The sequence below is a fragment of the Periophthalmus magnuspinnatus genome, chromosome 8, assembly GCF_009829125.3.
Source record: "Periophthalmus magnuspinnatus isolate fPerMag1 chromosome 8, fPerMag1.2.pri, whole genome shotgun sequence".
Classification (NCBI taxonomy): domain Eukaryota; kingdom Metazoa; phylum Chordata; class Actinopteri; order Gobiiformes; family Gobiidae; genus Periophthalmus; species Periophthalmus magnuspinnatus.
Window position 1 is genome coordinate 5,075,630 of NC_047133.1, and position 23,811 is coordinate 5,099,440.

General features: G+C 37.9%; 2 protein-coding genes across 2 annotated transcripts in view; both read left to right on the forward strand.

The window, feature by feature from the left end:
- The window catches only part of atp2a1 (ATPase sarcoplasmic/endoplasmic reticulum Ca2+ transporting 1), a 147,979-nt gene that overhangs the window by 90,354 nt on the left and 33,814 nt on the right, over positions 1-23,811 (forward strand). The gene's annotated exons all lie outside the window — the stretch shown is intronic.
- LOC117375492 (Na(+)/H(+) exchange regulatory cofactor NHE-RF1) overlaps positions 1-23,811 on the forward strand; it is a 32,962-nt gene that overhangs the window by 7,854 nt on the left and 1,297 nt on the right. The window contains exons 2-4 of the mRNA XM_033971806.2: positions 16,953-17,123; positions 18,720-18,873; positions 22,334-22,377. Of these exons, the coding sequence (XP_033827697.1) occupies positions 16,953-17,123; positions 18,720-18,873; positions 22,334-22,377 (369 nt within the window). The remainder of the gene's footprint in view (positions 1-16,952; positions 17,124-18,719; positions 18,874-22,333; positions 22,378-23,811) is intronic.

Here is a 23,811-nt window from a genome sequence, read left to right on the forward strand (position 1 = left end):
GTATTGTTCATTTGGAGGAGCAGCTTTTGATGTTAGTGAGCTATAGAAAAGTGTGATTCATTTTCTTATGTAACATGTTTTTTTTTACATCTCTGATCTGATTTTGTATTACCTGCCTGGTACAGTAATAGAAAGAGATAGCTTGCACATCTTTTCATGGTTATTTGGTTTGTCGGTTTATTAGTAAAAGAGTAAAAGTTGATCACGTTAAGGATCCAGTACTGTTTTTTATTTTCTGGTTAAGATAAATGTCTGACGTATTATGCAGTATTGTATTGTAAATGCAGGTAATTTAGCAAAAAAAAGAATAAAATAGGGCTAAACAATAATAGGATCCACATTTTAAGTGTCAAAAAAGTGACAAAAAGACTAAAATATGAACTGACACATTTCAGAATATGTTTGCACAGATCTAAATGACAGGATTAGATGTTTTTTTATGCAGAAGATGGGCTATTTTGTTTGTGGATTGCTTCAAATATTGCAGCGTTTGCGATTTGCTAAGTGCGTCCATTAAAATCGCAATGGACTGAAACACATAATCCTTTTTGCAAACCATTTTTGTTGACTTAAAACTAACAGAGAAGCTACAGACAATTGATTCCCTGTTATTCATGGTGCTTTATCAATTATCAAGAGAGAATAACAATAAATAAATAAAAACGGGCCGAGTGGGTGGGGTTAAACTAAAACTAAAACATGTTCCTGACTCATTGTTCCAAATCAGGCAGGTTTACTTTATATAACATGAAATTAAAGTCAATTTAGTGGGACTTGTAAGTATTTTTGTGTACTATACTACTGTTTCGCTATTATATTATGCAGAAGAATTAGCATTAGCAAGAAAAAACACAGTGACAAACACATCTAACCCACGCGATTTCCAAGTCAAGTGGCTCAAAACTGGGATTTCTATGTGTATTTGTTTTGTGGATGTCATGTTTGCACTCGGTGACCTTTGCATAAACTTAAATAAAAGTGTCTTGGTTTTGCAGACAGCTAAAAACAGTCAAGCCCGAATCCCTCCGAGGTAGGTAGACTTCATTTTGGGGGAACTTTGACCTTTTAAAGAGCGCAGATGGTGGAGCAGTAACAGGAAATGAGGGGATATAAGAGACAAGGGATAACACGCAGCATAAGTTCAGAGGTAGACCTGGTGCCGGGCCGCTGTGTCTTGAAATCCCTTCGAGCACAGGCCTCTCCAGTCTCTTAATACCAAATGGCTGTCTGTAAATGTCACAGTATCATTAAGGGAGAAATGCGTGAGAAGGAGAAAGCTCGGGATGGAAGGTGCAGTATGGAGAGATGTGAGGTGGAAAAGGTACAGTTACAGAGGCTGTTACAGGTATTTAGTTATAATGTTATAGTGTCAATGCTGCTATAACATCACCATGAACCAAAAACAGATATTCTTGGTAAAAGGTCATGGTTTTATACAATGTTTTTCCACCTTCAAGGCAATCAAAGAGCTTTATATCACATGCGTATTCATACCGTTGTACGCAGATACTGGGGGTGAGGTGAGGGTCTTGCCCAAGGACACAACGACAGTATTCATCTGTAGAAATCGCACCGCCAACCTGTGAGTCAGTGGATTTGACCGCTCAGCTAATGATGTTTATGTCAAGAGAGGGATTTGAACTGACAACCTTTAGATTAGCGGTCACCTTTGAATGAGCTTTATGTTTCTGGCAATGTTACAGTTAAAAAAAATAAAAAAATAAAAAAAATAAAAAGGTCCCCGTGGGAGTCACGTGCTAAAAATAACCTGCAACAAGCGAAATCCGCGAAGTATTAGCTTGATTTTTTACAATTATTCTCTATGTTTTTGGCTGTAAAACCCCTCACCACACACTTTATACACTTTTCTCACACAGGCGTTAACATTTTCTCACATTTCTTTCTTTCTCTCTCTTTTATACGTGAAATATGTTTTTTTTCTTCAGTATTATGCATTTTTTGGCTGATGCGACTTATACTCCAGAAAATACAGTATTTGATTATAGGAGTTGTTCTTTTTCTTTATTTATCTTTCTTTATACAAGGGAACCCAATCAGATTTTGACTTTTTTTTCTTGGGTGTCCTGTTCAAAATACAATACAAAAAAAAAACCCAAAAAAAAAACATCTTCTTGTCTATTGTTGAGAAAGTTTAATGCCATACTGTGGAACATTCCAAGTACCTCCAGGTTTTTATTCTGCACTCTTCACTTTTAATGTTAATGTTATGATGATTTTTTGTGATTATTTATGTTTTGATTTGTTGTACAGTGGTCCCTCGTTTATCGCAGAGGTTTACGTTCTAAAAATAACCCACAATAGTCGAAATCAGCTTTATTTTTTACAATTATGCTCTATGTTTTTGGCTGTAAAACCCCTCACCACACACTTTATACACTTTTCTCACACAGGCGTTAACATTTTCTCACATTTCTCTCTCGTTTAAACACTCTCAAAGTTCAAACCTTCGTAGGCGTCTTTGTCGGTGCAGAACGTTTCATCGACATTGTGGGTTTTGTTGAGGAGAAAACAAGTTGCAAACACACAGCACTTCAGAGTCACACTGCGATACAACGTTTATGTAAATTTGTCTGAACACATTCTGGACTGTACAGGAGACACGGCACGGAGGAGACTGATGGACAATGGTCTACAGTCCAACAGCCAATCAGGACGCACAACACAATGGTCTACAGTCCAACAGCCAATCAGGACGCACGACACAATGCACGTTCAGATTCTGAAATGAATCAGCGAAACAGCAAGACCACGAAACATGAACCGCGATATAGTGAGGAACAACTGTACTTACAATCCCAACTAAATATGGAGGACACTAGCGCTAGTACTGATCAGATCTTTTAGGTTTAAACCAGCTGGATTTCAGCACATGAGACTCATTCCTCTGTCTGATTCGATAATCGTCTTGAGAACCAAAACACCAAATGATAACAAACAACTCGACCATTACGTCCAATGTTTTAGAATCAAGAATAAATCTGCATTCCAATAGTTACAAGTAAGAGCTATACTTCATCTGAACATAGTTTCATCGTATCTGGGGACAGAGTTAGGTAATGTTTAGAGAGAGTTAACACACACTCAACAATAGATTACCAAACACACGAAAACTTTGACTCAGTTTTTCATTGGCTGGGATCTTAAACGTCTTTACATGCAAGTTAATCATGTTAGATACATTTCAAGTCAAACGAATTACAACTTTTTCATTGTATATTTCATTTTTTGGAGTGTTTTGAAGTGTTTATTGTGAACATGCTGTAGGACTATTATTAAATCTTTCTGCTTCAAATTAAACCAGAATAAAAAGCCGTTCTATTGATCTCCGCAGCGCAGCATTTCTGATACTTGTTAATGACGTCAGAGCTAACAACAGCGCCACTGTCCGCTCCCATGGGGGGGCAAGGCCGGCGCGGCGCAGGTCAGGGGTGCAACCTGAGCCCTTCGTGTGGGTGGGAGAGTTTGGCCGAGCGGCTGGTGAGTGGGTCCCGTGGGGAGACTGGAGGAGACTGTACGCTGAACACATTCCTTTTGCCAGTGCATGCTAATGGAGATCTATCAAAGCGGGTTTGGACAATGAGCCGGCGAACCGCTCCCTGTTCACGTCAGGCCGTGTCGGAGCAGGAAGTGACTCTATTGAGGTCCTGAATAAGACCGCCCTGATCCAACTTCCTTTACGACATTTAATAGAAATAGACAAACAAACATATTAAGGTTCTGATGACATTATCGATTGGCTCCTCCTGAGAATGTTGATTGAATTAATTCCAAGATGCTAATGAAGGTGATGCCAACTCTATAAAGTTTAAAAAATACATACAATACAATTCAATTTGACCCACTTTTAAAATCAAACCATCAACTATTCCCATTGTCCCCTGGTTGGGAAACAGTGACGTAAAGCATAACAAATTTTAGCTCCGTTTCCAGCGTGGCCACGAAAAATCCGACTGTATCAAAAGCACAAGTCTCTGGGATTGTTTGTTTAAAGTTCAGGTACAAGAAACTCCCCTGAATCCCATATTCCAAACACAGTCAAACAGCACAAACAGTCAAATCTCTGTTGTCTGCAGATAAACGTACCGTCTTCCTGTCAATCACCGCGCTGTGCTGGCTGTTTTGGTTTCAGGGACAATAAGTGATGTTCCTAAAGGTCTGGTTGGTGCACAGGCTCAGGGTGAGGGGGGGAGGGGGCACGTCTGGGGCAGGAAGAGGGTGGTTTTAGAGATAACGTGATTAAAAGTGTCACACGTTGTAAGTGATAATGGAAAAAAATATCGTCTTGAATTATTACAGTTGCGTTCAAATCCTATGCTTCGTATTTGTGATTATTTCAGGACTTTTTCTCTTTCCAATTTCTGGCAGGGAGGTAATTTTACTGAAATGGAAAGTTACGCGGAACGATTTATGTTTCAGTAATAGGATTTTCTTCAAAGTTCACAATTGACACCAACAAAATCTGAAATATCAACTGACAAACTAACACAAGAATCGCATTTCAGAACATGTTTGTACAGATCTAAACTACAGGGTTAGCAGTTTTTATGCAGAATAAAATAAGAATAAGAAGGACATTTTGTTGTTTGTGGAGGAAATTGCGCTACGTCCATTCAAATTGTGATTCTGATTGGATTGTGATGGATTTACGCAGTGACATATGATGCTATTTTTTTCCCAAACCTAAAAAGATTACGCTTCATGGCTCCTCTGCAAATATAAATACGGCATCCGGTATTCTAAATAGTCTAACAAACAAACCTCCTTTCTGTTGCTCATGAACTCATCCGTCTGTTTTTTTATGAATGTCCTCTGTTTTTCCTGGGAAAAACGTGGAGTTCTGTGATTGGCTGATCCACCTGTCAATCACACGCACCTGAAAACAATCACAGGTGACCAGACTCTTCGTAAAAGTATTGAAAAAGTGTATATTCTGGATCTTAGACAAAGAAACTACCATTCTTTGCAAACTAAATAACGTATTGATAATGAAAAATGTTCGTCTTAATGTTAAACGGAGACTATACAAACCTGAAATATGTATTAAATTGTCAGTGAGCGCTTTGTTTAATTCTCCTGGACGCACTTAAAATTTGAACTTTTAACAGAATCTCATTATTAAAATATAAATTGGAGATGTATTCGCAATTGCAATCACATATTTCCTTACTTTTTAAATTACCCTATTAATAATTCACCTTTAATTGAGCTTAATTTTATTTTCTTAAGCTCCATGACCTAAAAACATTCCAGATTTATTACTTAAGGGCGCCACATAATTGCTACAAATTGAAAAGCGAACCAGTTTAACGACATTAATAATAAAAAAGACTCTGTTCTTGAGGTGACCTTGCTTCTAATCATAATCCCCTTTTCCCAATCCGGGCTGTGCGGAGTGATAATTGTGTTTTAGGGCTCTCCTGGAAGACGCCACTGTAAAGCTCTTTTTGGGTGTCTATTCTGTGGCCACTTTGTCCCATCCTCAAATGGATCGGCAGAGGACACAGAGGGAAGCTTTGTTTCCTGCCTGCCTCCCAGCTGGTTCAGCGTTGTGGCTTGAAACACAACACCCCCCGCCCTGCCTCGTACACTCAGTAACTCAGAAAACTGCACCGGTTAAAAAAGGTGCTGTGGAAATCAAACATTTATTAAGTCTGGCCCTGGGTTTGTTAATCTGCAGCAAAAGAGATATAGAGCAGAAGTGAGTGACGAGACGTTTTTTTGAGTTATCGAGGAGGAAAAAAAGGTTGAGAATAATCACGTTTTACATCAGTTTGTGGAGTAAAGACAGGATGAAAGAGAGACTGCTTTTTATGTCATGTCCAGACCAGCTGAGTCTGACAGGTGCAGAGAGTTTAGATAATATCCAAAAACTGTGGCTCTGTGTTGTGTCTGTTCATAGTTTAGCTTTTCACTATCACAGATTGATTTCAATGATAATACTCCATAATCTTTTCCTTTGCATGCTCTATAAGTCATTACAAATAATTACATTATCGAGTATATTGTCTATAGTTAAATCTATTACCTCGGAAAGAGACCGGAATATATAGTAAAATCTTTCAAACAAAGGTGTACAGTGATATTTCTTCCCTTTTGTGAACAATTTTATGGTCCATTCATGTTTCTGCGATACTAAATCAACCTCAACCGACCAAGACATTTATGGGATTTGAGCCCATTCCTGATACTTGTTAAAATATTTTCTGAAGATCTATATCAAGATAATCCCCACAAAAATATCAAGATATAATAAATAATAATAAGTAATACATGCTTTATTGCACCATGGAACACACAGCTTAACTATTTAATTCTAAACCGCTCTGCAAACCTGCAAATGATCAAACCCACAGTGTAAAAAAAAAAAAAGACTGAAAAATACACTACGTTTCAACAGCACTTTTACAGCCATCTTTAAAAACTCTAGATTAATGTGTACATTACCCAGAACTAAAATGTTAAATGATGTATAGTACAATGTTTATTCTGTTGGAGCACATGTGTGTGTCCACGTCTCAGGACAGAGAAGATTTCAGAGTCTAGTTTGACCCAGTCCACTGATTTAAACCATCGGACACCTGTGTCTTCCCTGGATTCATTGGATTTTTGGAGAAAAACAAGGTTTCATTGATCAAATGTGAATTTGTCTCTCCATAGCAAAAAGGTTAGTATAATCCTTTACCTTATTTGTGCAGTTGCTTTCCAAGTAAGATGTTAAAACATTGTATCTAATAATCAACTTTTTCCAACACTTATTTGGTCACAAAATATTTAGACACATGTGTTTTCTCATAGAAAAAAGCTTGAATATTTACTGGAAGCTGGATATGGATGTCCCCTGCTGTGGCTGATCCTCTCTCTCCCTCTCTTTCTCTCTCTCCCTCCCTCTCTCATTCTCCTTTTTCTCTTTCTCTCTCTCTCCCTCCCTCTCTCTTCTCTCTCTCTCTCCTCTCTCTCTTCTCTCTCTCCTCTGTCTCTCTCTCACTCCCTCTCTCTCTCTCCCCTCTCACTCCCTCCCTCTCTTCTCTCTCTCTCCTCTCTCTCCTCTCTCTCCCTCCCTCTCTCTTCTCTCTCTCTCTTCTCCCTCCCTCTCTCTCTCTCTCCTTCCCTCTCTCTTCTCTCCCTCCCTCTCTCTTCTCTCTCTCTCTTCTCTCTCTCCTGTCTCTCTCTCCCTCCCTCTCTCTCTCTCCCCTCTCACTCCCTCCCTCTCTTCTCTCTCTCTCCTCTCTCTCCTCCCTCTCTCACCTCTCTTTCTCCTTTCTCTTCCCCTCTCTCCCTCCCTCTCTTCCTCTCTCTCTCTTTCATCCAAACACTTGACTTTCAGCTGAGTACCTGAGCACTTTCAGACTGTATTATGTGATTTTAAGGGACATTTTTCTTGTATATTCTGGTTCAAACAGAAGTCGACATGGATAACACACATTCCTATTTTAAAATACATGTTTAGCTCATTATTATATTTGATATGAGTCGACATAAGGAGCACACACAGATGACTGAGAGACGATATAAGGTGGTACTTTCTCTGTTCACAGGCTCTTCAGGTTAAACCACATGTGGAAGAGGCAGACCTGGGATTTATATAAACATTTATATAAACAGTAAATATTTGAAATGAACAGTTGGATTAATGATTCTGCTTTATGTTTACAGAGGTCCAAAGCCTCATATGTGCTACTAAGATAAAATATTGTTTTTTTTGACAGCACAGTTGAATATAGGTAGTATATTTTGAACTTGAGCACTGTACTGTGAGTAAGTCATAGAAATAACACAATACCATATACTGCATTGTTTGTTGCTGTGTACAGTTAACGTAGTAACATTACTCTTTTGTAAATACTGTCTTTGAACAGTTTGATAGTTATGTCAGTGAAACAATACATTTTATGTGACCTGAGCTTGTGGTAAAAGGGTCGAGTCGACTGTCCAACACGAGCCTGTGTATTTAACTGTATTTAAGTGTTTAAATATTGAACATATACACTAACTTGAAGGATTATTAGCAACATCATACTAATACGGTGTTTGACCCCCTTTCGCCTTCAGAACTGCCTTAATTCTACGTGGCATTGATTCAACAAGGTGCTGATTCATTCTTTAGAAATGTTGGCCCATATTGATAGGAGCACCTTGCAGTTGATGGACATTTGATGGGATGCACATCCATGGTGAGCTCGTGCAAATTGTAGCCTCTTTTTCCTATTTGTAGTGGAGATGAGTGGTACCTGGTGAGGTCTTCTGCTGTTGTAGCCCATCCGCCTCAAGGTTGTGCGTGTTGTGGCTTCACAAATGTTTTGCTGCGTTCCTCGGTTGTAACGAGTGGTTATTTCAGTCAACGTTGCTCTTCTATCAGCTTGAATCACTCGGCCCATTCTCCTCTAGCATCAACAAGGCATTTTCGCCCACAGGACTGCCGCATACTGGATGTTTTTCCCTTTTCACACCATTCTTTGTAAACCCTAGAAATGGTTGTGCGTGAAAATCCCAGTAACTGAGCAGATTGTGAAATACTCAGACCGGCCCGTCTGGCACCAACAACCATGCCACGCTCAAAATTGCTTAAATCACCTTTCTTTCCCATTCTGACATTCAGTTTGGAGTTCAGGAGATTGTCTTGACCAGGACCACACCCCTAAATGCACTGAAGCAACTGCCATGTGATTGGTTGATTAGATAATTGCATTAAGGAGAAAATGAACAGGTGTTCGTAATAATCCTTTAGGTGAGTGTATGTATCTCTGCAATCAAATAGTTTAATTGTGGTGATATTTATTGTATTGTTGGTTCACAGATTTGGATTTTTGTAATAAAAGTAATTGTTTCTAAGCTACTGTGTGTTAAGAAATGTTATTTTGAAGCTGTAAATTCACCAACACGAATATAAACCGTATACTTTTATAAGGCGTGGTACATATGTGGCTTTGTGCAGACTCATTGTCCTGCCAGCTCTTTCTTACAGGACATAAATAATAGATAGATAGACTTAAAAGTTATAGTTAAATGTCACTTACGCTGACGGAGCTTGATGGAAGATGGAAAAGAGCAGTGAGTCGTCTGAGCAGAGAATCACATTTAACAGATGAACATGTGTCATTCTTGGGTTTCAGCTTCCGATTATTATATGCAACATTTTAAGGACTGTTTTCTCATTCAAAGGCCCATGTGACAATTCAATTACTGTGTTTCAAATGACTTTCTGTGGGGCAATAATACTTAATACAGATGGGGACAGCTAAAATGAATGAATATGCAGACTTTTGTGGTAATATGGTTAAAAAATTGTGACTTTTCCTATTATTTCTCATGAAAATGCAGTGTTATTAACCGGAAAAATGTGGCATCACCATATTATAGAACCCTTTTAACTTTATCACTCTCAAAGAACAACAACAATGGTTCGCCTTTAGCCATCGTTGTCCTTTTCTCACCCCTAGACGAATAATTGAGGATATAAAGGCTCTGGCAGTTGTCATCACTCCCTCAGCTCCACATAAACACTCATTGACTGCTCCTTCGACGTCGCTGTTGGAAAAGCGCAGAGCCAAGGCGCTTCACTGTCACGTCGCATCAGCGGGACAGACGTGCAGATCTGAGCTGGCTGCGTCACACGGACAGAGACACGTGGGAGGTTTTTTGTTTTTTTTATGGATCAATCTGTGCTGTCACTGTCACACCCAGAGCTGCTGCAGGGGACACCAGCCTCCTGCAAAACATCTGTGTAATGACTCAAAATAATATAAAAGACGAGAATAAAAGATAAACCTTAGAGTGTTACAATTAGGGCTGGGTATTAAGATTCTGCCGATACGATACACACCTCGATACATAGGCCACGATACGATACATGTCTCGATACAGCGCACCATCGATTCGATACAACGCAAAACAATATACAGTATTTCAAATCGATTCGATACGATTCAGTGAAAAATAAAGGCTTTTGTGACTCTTAATCATCAACCCCATTTTCACCAAAAATAAATATTAATTTTATAGATTTTTTTAAATGTAGCTTCTATTTTTTGAAGATGAACAAAGTGCATTTTGTTTTCTGCATTTTACTGACTACAAAAACACATCAGACTGTTACATTGGTCAGTGTTATTAATCCACAGTTTATACGAGCTCCGTATTTACATGTAATAAACGACATGTGCAGTTTAATGGTTCTAAAAGATCACAACATATCGACTAAATCACAACTGTTATGCAGTAAAAGTTTTAGTTGAATCACTATCTGTGCAAAGCTAATAAGAACTACACCTGTTTTAATCAACAAAACAGTGAATCAAATGTCAAATTTTCTGCTTAAACAAGTTTCTTTCCTCTAAACAAGCCACACAAATGTAGCGCTGTGACAGAATAATTCGATAAAATATACAAAAAATATATATTGATACAGTAGTCCACGATATCGATACTGTATCATTACATTAAACGATACGATACAACGATATTTCAATATTTGTGCACGCCGCTAGTTACAATTCACAGTTCAGATTCTATAAAGTGACGATGCCGTGCTCCCAAAGGACAAAAGACAGTTTTTCTTACAGATTACACTGTATTTAGCCTTGAAATATACAAAAAGTAAATTCACAAATGTTGAACCTGATCATTTTTATAAGTGACTAAACCCAGAAACTCACTGTATTACAACATAAATCTGCATTTGAACAATTTTATCTGTATTAAATATTAGTGGCCAAATAAATGGTAGTTTTCAGATTCTCGTCATACAGATAAAGGGAAAGACCCACTTTTTCCTGTTGATTACGTTGTACTTTGCTATGAAGTATTTAAAAGGTGAATTCACAAATGTTGAACGTGATCATTTCAATTAGTGACTAGACTCATTAATGTTCATTTCACTTCATGACGTGTATGATTAACGAAGGCATTAGCCCACACTTCAACGCAAAATGAGAAATACAGAGCAATTAAAGAGCTGTAATAGAACAAAACACAGCACTTGAATCATGAAATCAAGATCGAGAGAACTATTAAGACTTTATGTAATTTAACAAACGTAAAAGACAAGTATTTCCACAGCCAAGTAGTGAAAAGTCACACTGTTCTTACTCTTAAACACTCAAAACAGAAGAGTGCTTGCCTCGATGCCACCGGGAGTTTTCGAAAGTGTCAAAGTCTCACAAAAATGCTTATTTGGTGACACTGTAAGAAGCTGCACAACGGCCTCTTTCAGTTGCAGTTCATGTTTTGCCACACTTTATTTTTCCATTTTGAAGTTGTATAATCGACACAGTTGCTTAATCCTGACAGTTCCACTTCAGATGTTTAAGATAGTAGCGCGTTAATCCACTCTGTCTCTCATCTCTCCCTCAGTCGCTCAATCGTATCTTGAAGAAAACCAGAGGCATTTCTTCCAAAAGCAATGCAGTCACACACGTCATTGACTTAATTATTGGTCAAAAATGTGTAATAATTATATCTATGCAGGATACAGCAGAGGATTTATGCAGATTATTAATGTTTAACAGATTGTTTGAGGTTGATAAATGCATTGAAACTCATTTGAGCAGCTATCAACACAGAAAAGTCCCATTCACAGGACAGAAATGAACCTTTCCTGATATTTTGAGCTGTATCAGAACAAATATAAGACACATAGACGAGTATACGCCCTCTATTGTTTAAAGTAAGAGTGTTTTTTATCATCATTGTGGTATTGGAGTCAGTATTGAGTAATCATCTATATTAAATTAATCAGAAGTTTTTGTACCTTTTGGTAATTACTATGCAGGTATTGTCTCAAAAACAGGAAGGAAGCATGGTTTAGTGAACAGAAAAGCCCTGCAATTTCATATTTTTTTAATTTAAATCAACCCAAGCTTCCTTTTCCTGAACACAACAAACTAATGTAGCTGGCGTCACATGACTTTCTCTTTCAGGGCAGTTCCAAGGGAAGTGTTATAAGGGAAGGTGTGTCAAAAGTTCCTGTTTAAAGCTCCCAGCTACAAAGAGAGGACACTGCCCGCTTTAAAAATAAACCTTTCATTAGCAGATTTATGGTGAATCGGATACGTTAAAAAAAAAATGTCATGAAACTAATTTGATGGTTCTGTCGACTACGAAACAACAACATTCTGCCATGATAAATTGATAAAGTGAAAGTAAACGCCTTATTTTAAAACTTAAGTATGTCAAAATTCAAGCCAGACACAAACTGAACTCGTATCAACACAAAGCTCTTGGTTTGGTCCTGGTTTGGGCTCAGTTTGAGTCCTAATGTTGATTTGGTTTGGTCCTGTTCTAGTCCTGCTTCAGTTCTGTTCTAGTCCTGTTTCAGTCCTGTTGTAAGCCTGTTTCAGTCCTGGTTTAATCCTGTTTCAGTCCTGTTGTAAGCCTGTTTCAGTCCTGGTTTAATCCTGTGTCAGTCCTGTTGTAGGCCTGTTTCAGTCCTGGTCTAGTCCTGTTTCAGTCCTGTTGTAGGCCTGTTTCAGCCTGTTTCAGTCCTGGTCTAGTCCTGTTTCAGTCCTGTTCTAGGTCTGTTTCAGTCCTGGTCTAGTCCCGTTTCAGTCCTGTTGTAGTCCTGTTTCAGTTTCGTTCTAGTCCTGTTTCAGTCCTGTTCTAGGTCTGTTTCAGTCCTGTTTCAGTCCTGTTCAAGTCCTGTTTCAGTCCTGGTCTAGTCCTGTTTTAGTCCTGTTCTACGCCTGTTTCAGTCCTGTTCTAGCCCTGTTTCAGTCATGTTTCAGTCCTGTTCTAGCCCTGTTTCAGTCCTGTTTCACTTCTGGTCTGGGCCTGTTTCAGTCCTGTTGTAGCCCTGTTTCAGTCCTGTTCTAGCCCTGTTTCAGTCCTGTTTCAGTCCTGGTCTAGTCCTGTTTCAGTCCTGGTTTAGTCCAGGTTTAGTTTCAGCTTTAGTCTCAGTTTTATTGATAATTTTCCTGACTGTTTAAGTGTGAACACAGTCACCAAACCAGACTCCAGCTGGACTTTTTGAACAGTTAAAACATTAAATTATAAGCTCAAAGTAAAAACATACGTCATCTTTCCGTTGCGGCGCAGACACGTTGTTGTATTCCAACGACTCTCGTGCCACATATCGTAACAAAACATTTACACACTATACAACCTTTCGTGTCAAAATGTCAGGTCAGATCTGAGTTGTGTTCTTGTGCAAAAACAGCCCCGTATCACAAACAGTGGGAGGACACACCTCGTCGTGTGGTGATACGGCTGTGATTTGTGAATGTTCAGCAGATTCCACACGCTCTCGAGACACATGGACATCCTTGTATCGCCACTGCCCTCCGACTCGTCCTGAACAAGCTCCTAACTGTCACACAACCCTCACCGACACACTCAAAGTCAGAACGCTATGATCATTCTACATGTTTTGACCTTCTGGCATGTACAATATGCATAAATTGTGTGCAGCTAGACAAGCGACAACCCACTCTCCATTTTTCAAGAATATAATTACGCTGCAGAGTGACCATAAATAACAGCCTGTGCTTTTCTTTTTGTGAAGCCGGTGCCACGTTGTCATAGCTACAGTGAGTTTTTAGTTCCTCGACGTGACACCAACCTGGGGCTTTCCGCTGTTAAAAAGCAACACCCAAAGTTGTCCCTATTGCATAACTAAATATCACGTGAAGAAATGGAGCAAAGAGTCATAGTGTATGTAGTACCGTGGCTTTTTACAATACATATAGAGCGTTTAGGCCACATATGTCAAACTCAAGGCCCGGGGGCCAAATGCGGCCCGCCACATCATTTTATGTGGCCCGCGAGAAGGTAAATTAAGGCTTGACTGTCATTTTAAAATAAGTCTATACTGCTTTAATATTTGCATTGACAATAAACTAATGGCATTTTCCCAACAAGTGACACTGAGAAATATTTGCAAATCATCCCAAATTGTTCAGGAAGAGGAAAAGTGTGGGCGTGGAAGGCAGTTTCAAGAAAGACGCTAAAGGTGAATACAAGTTTGTGCTTTAAGGAGAAAATCTGTATGTTTTTTGTGTTATGAGGTGAGGTCGGTACAATCTACATCGACATTTTGACACCAAACACAGAGCTCAGTATGAAAAAGTTAGCCTTCAAGAAAAACAACAAATTGTCCAGTGATTAAAAGGCTAAAAAAGGCTGTTTTTGAAGCAGTGCTGAAGAAAAATGTCACTTTATCAGGAAATTCACATACACAGATATGTAATATTTGCAACTTGAATTAGTAATAAATACAGAAACAGTTATTTAACAAGTTTAAAAGTAGTTACATTTATTTTACATATTTGTTTACATTTAGTGACATTTATCCTGCCGCACAGTTACATCTGGCCCTTGATGGCAGCCATTTTGCTGATGTGGCCCTCGGTGAAAATGAGTTTGACACCTCTGGTTTAGGCCTTGCAAATATATTTTAATTTAAATACTCTCTTCCGTAAAGTAACCAGATATCGTTTTTTAACTAGGATAACGCCTTTTTTGTGTCCGGACTCGTTTTGATATAGATACAAAGTGGAGCGGTGTGGAATAATCAGCTGGAAGTGTGATAAAATTCCGTGTAGGGCTCTTCACGGGCGCAGATCTGATCGTCCTGATGAATGTTCGGCGTGCGCTCCTTCAGACACCAAGACGGAGCGCTGTCAGAGTCGCGATGCTGCTGACACCGGACAATCTGCATCATGGGGACACTTTGGAAATGACACTTATCAGCTAATTTTGCTCTTAACAAAGGCAGACGTGATGAGAAATGCTGTGTTTTGTGAATAAATCTGGCTCTGATTTACATATTTTTTTGTTCGGTGCCTTTTGATACATGTAACGACATAGAAAAAAACAAAAACATCACATATTTACAGACGTTTCAAGCGTTGTAATCACTTCATTTTTACGGCTGTCCATTAAATCAACATAAAGAATCTATTTAATTTAATCTAATCTATCTCCAAAGCCAGGTTAAAATAGACAGAAGCCAAGGATTTGATTTATTTTATCTAGAAATGTTGTGTTTTATATGAACGCAAGGTCAAATAGGAGTATAAAACGCGTGAATCTTTTTTATTTTTTCACGTCATGCCGTTATTCAAACTGAAGATGAAGAGCGTGCGCATTGTTGACGTCGACTTTTGATTATTTCAGCTTTGTTTGTATTTCATCTGTATTTATGAGACTTAAAAAATGCGTGGCTTTCAAACACCCTGACAGTTCTTCCTCCAGTGTGAGTCATTCACTGTGACTTATTTATAGCAGGTTTCATTGTTTTAGCAGTCTGAGGGCGGAATGTGAAGGACTGTAAAAAATTCATCAGGTCAGATACGGAGACCAAGAGTATCCTGACCTGCTACTGTGTTCCTCCACATTGATTTCAGTATAATATTAACTTTGTGGCTTTTTTCTTATTTGTCACTGCTACATGAAAGGCTGAAAGTTGCTTCAAGAGTAGTAGTCCACGCAATTAAGACGAATTTCTAATGATATCACACTATTTTGACACAGTAACTTCACATCAGTGTTCGACTTAGGTGCCTTTTGGACGTTTATGATTAACATGTTCCAGGAGCTAACCACCGTCTTCTACTTCTTCCCAATCCAAAGTTTTTAAAAGTACAGTACCTGATTTTTAACGCCTTAAAAATAGAAAACCAGAACTTCATTTTACAAGGTTCGCAGTGGTTATTCTTCCCTTTGCTTATGCATTCTGAGCATCTTAATGAATCACCGCAATGAGTTTATGAGCATTTTCACAACTCTCAGTGAGCAGAGCAGAGTTTTTCTAACAACTAGCATGCTCACGCGCACTTCCTAATTATCAGACAGTAAAACGGTTGAGAATTAGATGCAGACAGCACGCGGTGGACGTGTTTTTTTAAATCAAGAGCTTTGAGAATTTGGTCAAATACATGAATTGGAAATTTTATAGTAACTGACAAACATTTATTGACTTTTTTGAAACTGTCTAAGCCAAACTCCACCCAACCAATCCCTTTTTTTTTTTTTTTTTTGTGTAATTACTTTATTTTATTTAGTTTTTATTATTATTATTATTATGTTTTTTATTATTTACTATGTGATGCTCTTCTTATTTATTTACAGTCAAGATTTGTGTGACTATTTAATTTATTTTTGTATTATTATTATTTTATTATTATTATTATTATTTTTTTAAGTTTTAGTTCTTGTTATATCAATCAAAAAGGTGTGTAGGCATTTGTTGTTTTAAATGACAGTATACTGTAAAACAAAAAAAAATAAAAAATACACAAAGCGGTACAGGGTCTTTAAAGATTCAAAATACTGATACAATATGTTCAGAATTATATGTTTCTTTCCCATTAATAGCACAGTTCCTTCTAATAAAACGAGATCCAATTGTGGCTACGTGAACGGAACATATCGGCAAAATGGGAATCTTTAGCGCTCAAGACGTTAAACCTCTCCCTCTGCTAAATAAAGCCCACTGTCTCATCTGTACAGAGGAAGGGAGTTTTTTCCTGGATGACAATATGGCTTTGACTCTTCCTGCCATCCCGGGGTCGAGACTTAGACGGGATAGAACCACACGGAGCCCGGTCAGAGGTCGACGCCCCGGTTCTATTGTCTTTCTTGGGTCCAACACCGGAACTGCTTGGCTTCCACACCCCGCACCGTCTCCTCCCTTTAGCTCTCCAATCACACGCTTCCTCGTTCCTCCAAGACCCCCTTTCCTTCCTGACGCTCACGTGGAGTCCGAGTTTGTCTTAGTGTAGTCCCTTGATTTTTAAAGGGCCTTGACACTCCAGCATGCGGCAGCCACCTGCATGTTCAACCTAGGCTTTATATTCATGGTTAACGAGTCGCAGGAGCTTTCCATCATCTTTGTCCCGCTAGTTCTTCCTGATCCAATGGTTGAGGTATTTCTGGAGTCGAAACTGTATTGCAGAGAATGAATTCGATTAACAACCGTGTGTTTTCTTTGTTTGTAGGAGGAGAGTACAGCGTTGCGACCGCGCCTGTGCGTCATCCAAAGAGGACCGAATGGGTACGGGTTTAACCTCCACAGCGAGCGCGCCAGACCGGGCCAGTTCATCCGAGCGGTGGATGAAGACTCTCCGGCTGAGAGAGCGGGACTGCAGCCTCAGGACAGGATAGTACAGGTACTTCAAAAAGGGTGTCAGAAGGGGAGGAGCTTTAACACATGTGTCAAGAACAGTGGAAGTGCAAAAGGAAGTGATGCTTGGCTCAAAGAATCTACCCTTGAGCTCATAATACGCACAGTTTCAAAACAAATTTGGTTTAAAAACAACTTCACGCAGATATTTTGCAAGCTGTTACGTACAAATCACACGTCGAACTGCGAGTGGATGAGACTACTACACTTTTACTTAATTTAGAACATTGCAAGTGGAGGCTATTGTTTCATATCTTGCGATTGTTTTGAGTGGTATATGTTTCAAATAATGCAGCGATGGCATTGAAATCTTTGTGAAAAAGGCAGGAAGTCAGCGAACAACAGATGTCGCTTTGCGGAGCTGATATCAGTAATGTGAGAACGTGTGATTGCAAACTGGGCGCTAGTATTACTCTTTTTGTTGTGACTTAGAAATACTTTGCGCTAGCCTCTTTGAAACATTTGAATATTGTGAATGTAAAACGTGTTCTCCTGCTGCAGTTTGGCTTTTAGTTTTAATGCAGCTGGAGGGTAGATGTTGTAAAGTGAATGCAGTTTAAGTGAAATTATTACAACTACTTGGTGAAAATTACTCAAATAATGCGAACAAAACAGTCAATTTCACGTGCTACTAGCAGGTTATCAAGTCAAAGTTAAAGAGGATCGGATTAGTGCTCATAGAACTTCAGTATTAAGGATCAAGTGGATGAAGGTTGCAGTTTCTAGTCCCCCCGATTAGGCCCCTAGACAACTCCACCACCCACAGAGGAGCGGCCCTTTACACAGCCATTGTTGCCACTGTTACTGGCCCCAGCGGTTATTGTCCGGCCTGCTCTGTGGGACTGGCTTAGACGTGCCGGTCCACCCTATGACCTAAGCGCACACACACACACACACCCTTGGAGACATTTCTCACATGCTTTCCCATGGTGATTTTCTCCCAGAACATTCAGTCAGTCTGGGACAAAGACACCTGACATGTACAAAATACTATACCAGGAAATGGCGTATGGAAGCAATATCGTAGTAGTTACATAATCGAGACTAAAAAAAAACGTTATACTACGGCGTGACATACAAAACGTGTAAAAAGTAGTTGTCAAAATCGTTACTAGAGATGAAGTTGAGTAGAAGTGAGCAGGTAACAACAGCTGAAAATGCCACAATTTACTTTAATTGGAAAGTTTTGAAAGAAGGATTAACTTAAGTAGTAGTAGTAAGTATGTTTTTAATAAAGTATTCATCGTTTTTTCCCATACTGTTCATAACTTCGTGCTAAGAATGTAGAAAATAGTAAATCTGAAACATCCGTTGTGCGTCTGTGGATTTCCTGTTATGGATTTGTGACAGGCAAGATTCAAGAAAACAGAAAACCTCAGAGATACAAAGCAGTTACTTCAAAATACTCATCTCTGACAATTAAGAACATGATTATTCGCTAACACATTATTATTATTCACAAAATATTAGAAATGCGTGAACCGTTTTAGGCCAAAATTATGTATATAGCGACTGCCATAGCGTACAAACTGTGGTAGTCGCTGTATTCGTGTATTTTGTAGTAATACCTGTTGTTTTTCAGGTAAACGGCGTGTCAGTGGAGGGGAAGACGCACTCACAGGTGGTGTCGATCATAAAAGCTGGAGGTACAGAGACCAGGCTGCTCGTGGTGGACCCAGAAACAGACGCCTTCTTCAAGAGGTGTAGGGTGGTCCCCAGAGAAGAGCACCTCACAGGTAGGACAACCCAGGGATTATTTCAATGTATAATAACCAACCAAGAGGCAAACCAAGTGAATTTTAATGTCAAACGGTTGAGAAATTACTCAAAAGTTTATAGCAGATAGGTTTTTACTTTCACATATTTTGGGAATGTAGTTGATTAAGAGAGTTCTGGAGTTTAATGCATGACTTTACTGTTAAAATTGCCAAAAAGGTCCCTTAAAATATCTCCTATACGAAGCCTTTTTGGTGTTGGATTTGATATAGAACTACTGGGTATCATATAGAACAACTGGGTATCATATCATACTTATAAAAAAAAAATGTATTACTTAATTGGAATACAAACAATCCTCCTACATTTGGAATATTTAAACAACTTCTACAAGATATTTCTCATTTAGAGTATCAAACGTAGCATTAAAACACAGGATGGACCAATACAACGAACTCCAGACCAGAAATCAAAGTAATAATAAAGAAATTATTGTGAGGATCATAACAGTTATTGCTATAATAAAAGATATAACAGATATAAAACAATATAAACTAGACAATATAAACTGATAATAATTAATTATAATGAAAATTACTATAACAGAAGTTTATAATGATAGTAGAACGCATAAATAACATTAGATCTGGAGCGTGACTTGCTCAAACAGTATCAATGATGACTGTACGGTGGAGAGGGGGCGGATGGAGACCAACAGAGAGCTATAGAAAAGATGCTAATTTATTATTTACTTTTTATAATTTTACTACCGTCATATTTTTGTTGCATATTCTGTGTGGCTTGTGTTTTGTTTTCTGGTCAACTTCTGTGCCCATATTATTGCTTTCCATTAATATTATCACTTATTATACTTATCATACTTAGCGATTATTATTATTATTATTATTTTATTTTTATTTTACTGTATTTATGTATTTTTTTGTATGTGTGTATGTATATATACTTCTGCGTAAGAGGGGTGAGAGGGCTGTAAAATGTTAAAATGCAATAAAAAATATGAAAAAAAAAAAAAAAAAGTTTATAGCAGCAACACTAGTATTTGTAGTAGCAAAATAGTAGTAACTGTTTCTTAACTATTAAATTGAATTATCACATAAGCACAGAATAGGACAGGACTGTTATGCATTTACTAAATTGCTCAGTTATTTATTAGAATATCCTTTAACTAATTAACGAGCTAACTAACTAAATATTCTGTGACCACTGATTCAAGAAAAAACATAAATTTCAGAACGCGTGTGATTTTTTGAGGTTGTGAATGAAGTAGCATAATACCAAAATTTGTCAGAAAAAATAGATTTTTCCGAATTCCTTAAGCTCATCCAAACAAAGCTGCATGTATCTGCTCCACTTCTAAATCAGACGCTTGTGTAACTCGTGTGAACAGTTACAAACAGTCAGTTGGTTAATCAATTCACTACCACAATCAAACAAGACGAGTTACTTTTTAGCCCCATGTCCGGCTGTAAAAAGTGAATAACATCCATTAACTACCAAAGTTTTACTGGGTTTTTAACAAGTTGGGGACGTTGGAGTTCTTTCTGTGTGCCTTTCTCTTTCCATGTTGTTTCACATCTCTGCCAAGAAACACAGACAGCGTAGAGACAACAGACAGCGAGCGCGGACTTCCTGCCCCCCGCGCTGGTGCCCTGCAGGGAAAGTTGATCTAATGGACATAAATAGAGCAGATCAGACAGATCAGAGTGGAGCTGTGTTCAAGATTAACATTTTCTGACTCGAGTGTTCACTTTTGTTTATTGAGTCAGGGTTTTATACATTTAAAAGCTGTATTATCCAGTTGAGAAGTAGATAAAGTAATATTTTTTTTCATGTGGTGGAGTACATGTAATGTCCACTAGAGGGAGCCACCACACAGGCTGTATGAGTCTGTGTACTGTTCTATTAAGTTCTGTTTCCTGAGAGGACATGGAAAGCACCTAAAATGTTATGTACTGTATCTATAACTAGAAGCACATCAATCCTGCTACGTCCAAATGTTCCTGCTAGGTTTTAGTTTGTCTACAGCATAACATAAACATCACTTTAAGATGTTTATGTTCTGTTGACTGTGTTATCTGTTGGGTTGCAAGATTAATTGTGACCATTGAATTGAAATCCCAAGTGAATGGACCCAATTAGCAAATTACAAAGACTGCAATTTACATATTTTGCCCAAATCGTTGAGCCATAAACTGGATTGCTACCTTGGCCAGGTCTCTCTTGTAAAAGCGATTCTGAATCTCAATAGTAATTCTTGGATAAATAATAATAATAATAATAATAATAATAATAATAATAATAATAATAATAATAATAATAATAAATAATAAAATAAAAAAATAAAAAATAAAGGCATAATAATAATTTAAAAAAATAAAAAATAAAGGTATTATAATAATAATAATAATAATAATAAAATAAAAATAAATACATATTAAAATAAAGTAATAATAATAAAATAAAAAATAATAAAGGTATAATAATAATAAATAATAATAAAATAAAAATAAATACATATTAAAATAAAGTAATAATAATAATAATAATAATAATAATAATAATAATAATAATACACAGTTAAAATAATTGTTTTAGAATAAATAATAATAAATAGTAAATTTGGTAATAAGGACAAATTAAGTAGTGACCAGTAGTAGTAGTTTTTTTCGACTGATCCGTAGGTTGGTGGTTCGAATCCCGTGCTCGACATAAACGTCACTGATTGAGCGGTCAGACCCACTGGTCCACAGGTGCTAGGTAAAAATGTGACCGTTCACAGCTAAGGTTTGGTTAACATCTTCCGTGTACCAACAATACTATCAGTAAAATATTAAATAAATGGATAGTTTATTTTCTAACTTGCACAGTAGAACTTTGCACTCTTTGCACCTGCTCTGACTCTTAACTCGAGCACGCTGCCTGTTCAATGGGCCAGATCCTTTTTGTCTGGTTTCCAAGGCGCTCGTTTCAAGAGGTCTCTCAGGCCTCCACCAGAGCTTTACTGGGGACGTGGAGTGGCCATAGAAAAACAGCTGTTACCACCTCCAGTAGGTTTCATTAGCTCAAAACACAGTCTGGAGGATGGAAGGTAAGGGGAGCGACATCGAAACATACTTAATCCAACTTTCTCATGTTTTCTTTTGACAAGACGGGTCATTTAGCTCTCTGATCCTTGACTGTTGAAGGAAAGAGCATGAGGACGTCTTCTTGAGGATATAGAGCATGTGAATAATCCATGATCCATGATATGTCTATAGCTTCTGTTTGATAAGGTCGGTGTAGTGAAAGGTGAGCTGGAAGGTAGAGAAGCAGCGCTCGAACGGACCACAATGGGACCCGACTGTAGGTGTCGTTCAATAGAGAAAAGGGCTGTTATAAATGTGGGATTTGCTAGAGATGTGGGATAACTTTGATTTGAATTGGAGAGTAAAATTGTTTGTCGATTTGCTTTGTCCACAGGTCCACTGCCGGAGCCTGTAGTCAATGGAGGGATCGAGGACAAGGTAAGATCAGTGGAAATGTTCAGTTACCGTCTATGTATTTTATTTGTGTGGTATAGCATTTAAATTATTACTGTCACACTTATACTACTACTTTTCTATATTATTTAAGAATGACGTAGATGAAAACATACAGAACACACTTTTTCATGACTGGAAATGTTGTTTTTTGCTAGCTGATCTTTGAAATGGACAGATAGTCAACTACTTTTTACATGTGGAGCATATCAAAATGGGCAAAAATGAATAATATAGCCCTTAATATAGAGAAAAATATCATTTCACTTGGACAGCTGTCAAGTTTAATGACCAGTTCTCATTTACTTACACTATTGTGCCAACCTGATGTCAATATTAATAAAAGCAACCCAAATATGAACTATTACATGCTTGTAAGATTAGTATTTTTTGTGATATTCATGAATAATTAGTAGAATTGTAAGACAGAGTGACTGAGTGATTAGTGAAACGATTGAGGAGTTCGTTCTACCTGGATCTTCTGGTTTTCTCTTCATTCAAAAACACCTTCAGATCATATTTTTTTCATAGTTTCATCTTTGAGCTCTTATAAATAATTGTGGGTTAGGGGCTACGTCTCGGGTTACAAAGCCTAACTCTCGGGTGACAGTACTGATAAGGAGAGATAAGTCCAGGTCCGACCACAAAAAGAAACCAGTGTTTAGTGTTGGCCTGCTGTGGCTGAATGGTTTCCTCAGGCGTACGGCCAAACATGCAAAGTGACCCCAGCTTCCCGTTACTGAGGGACTGTATCTGCAATGTTAAAGGACGCTCTTCCTTGTATTGTTGCGTAACAGTGGTTCAAGGCTAGGCCAACGGTACAGTCCAACATTATTGAAAAAGAACGATTTGGGAGTGAGCTGAAATAATGAAAATAGGGGTCAGTAATAACAGAAAATTTGATTCTCCCTTGATTTTGTTGTGATATGTTTGTTCTATAGGTTTTTTTATGTTGAAAAATGAATAAAATTGAGAAAATACACTAAGAAAAAGGCACAATTCCATAGTTTTCTTAATAATATATAAGTTTCTGATTTTGTTTTCCATAAAAAGCTGATTGTGATAAATTAGAGATGCAACACTGCCCCCGTGTGGTGCTGATGGTATTGCAACAGAGTAAAACAGACCACAATGTAGTAATACTTTGGATCAGGGGTGTCAAACTCGTTGTCACAGAGGGCCACGTCAACAAAATGGTCGCTCTCAAAGGGCCAGATGTAACTGTAAGATAAATGTCACTACGTTTTTATCTTGTTAATTAACCATTTCTATATTTATTACTTATTCAAGTTACAAATATTGCATATGGATTTGCATAGACATGAAAAAATGGCTGTTTAACTGTTTATCTAATGATGAACTGATATTTTAAGACAGCCATACCTTTTAATTTACTTTGTCGCGGGTCACATAAAACAA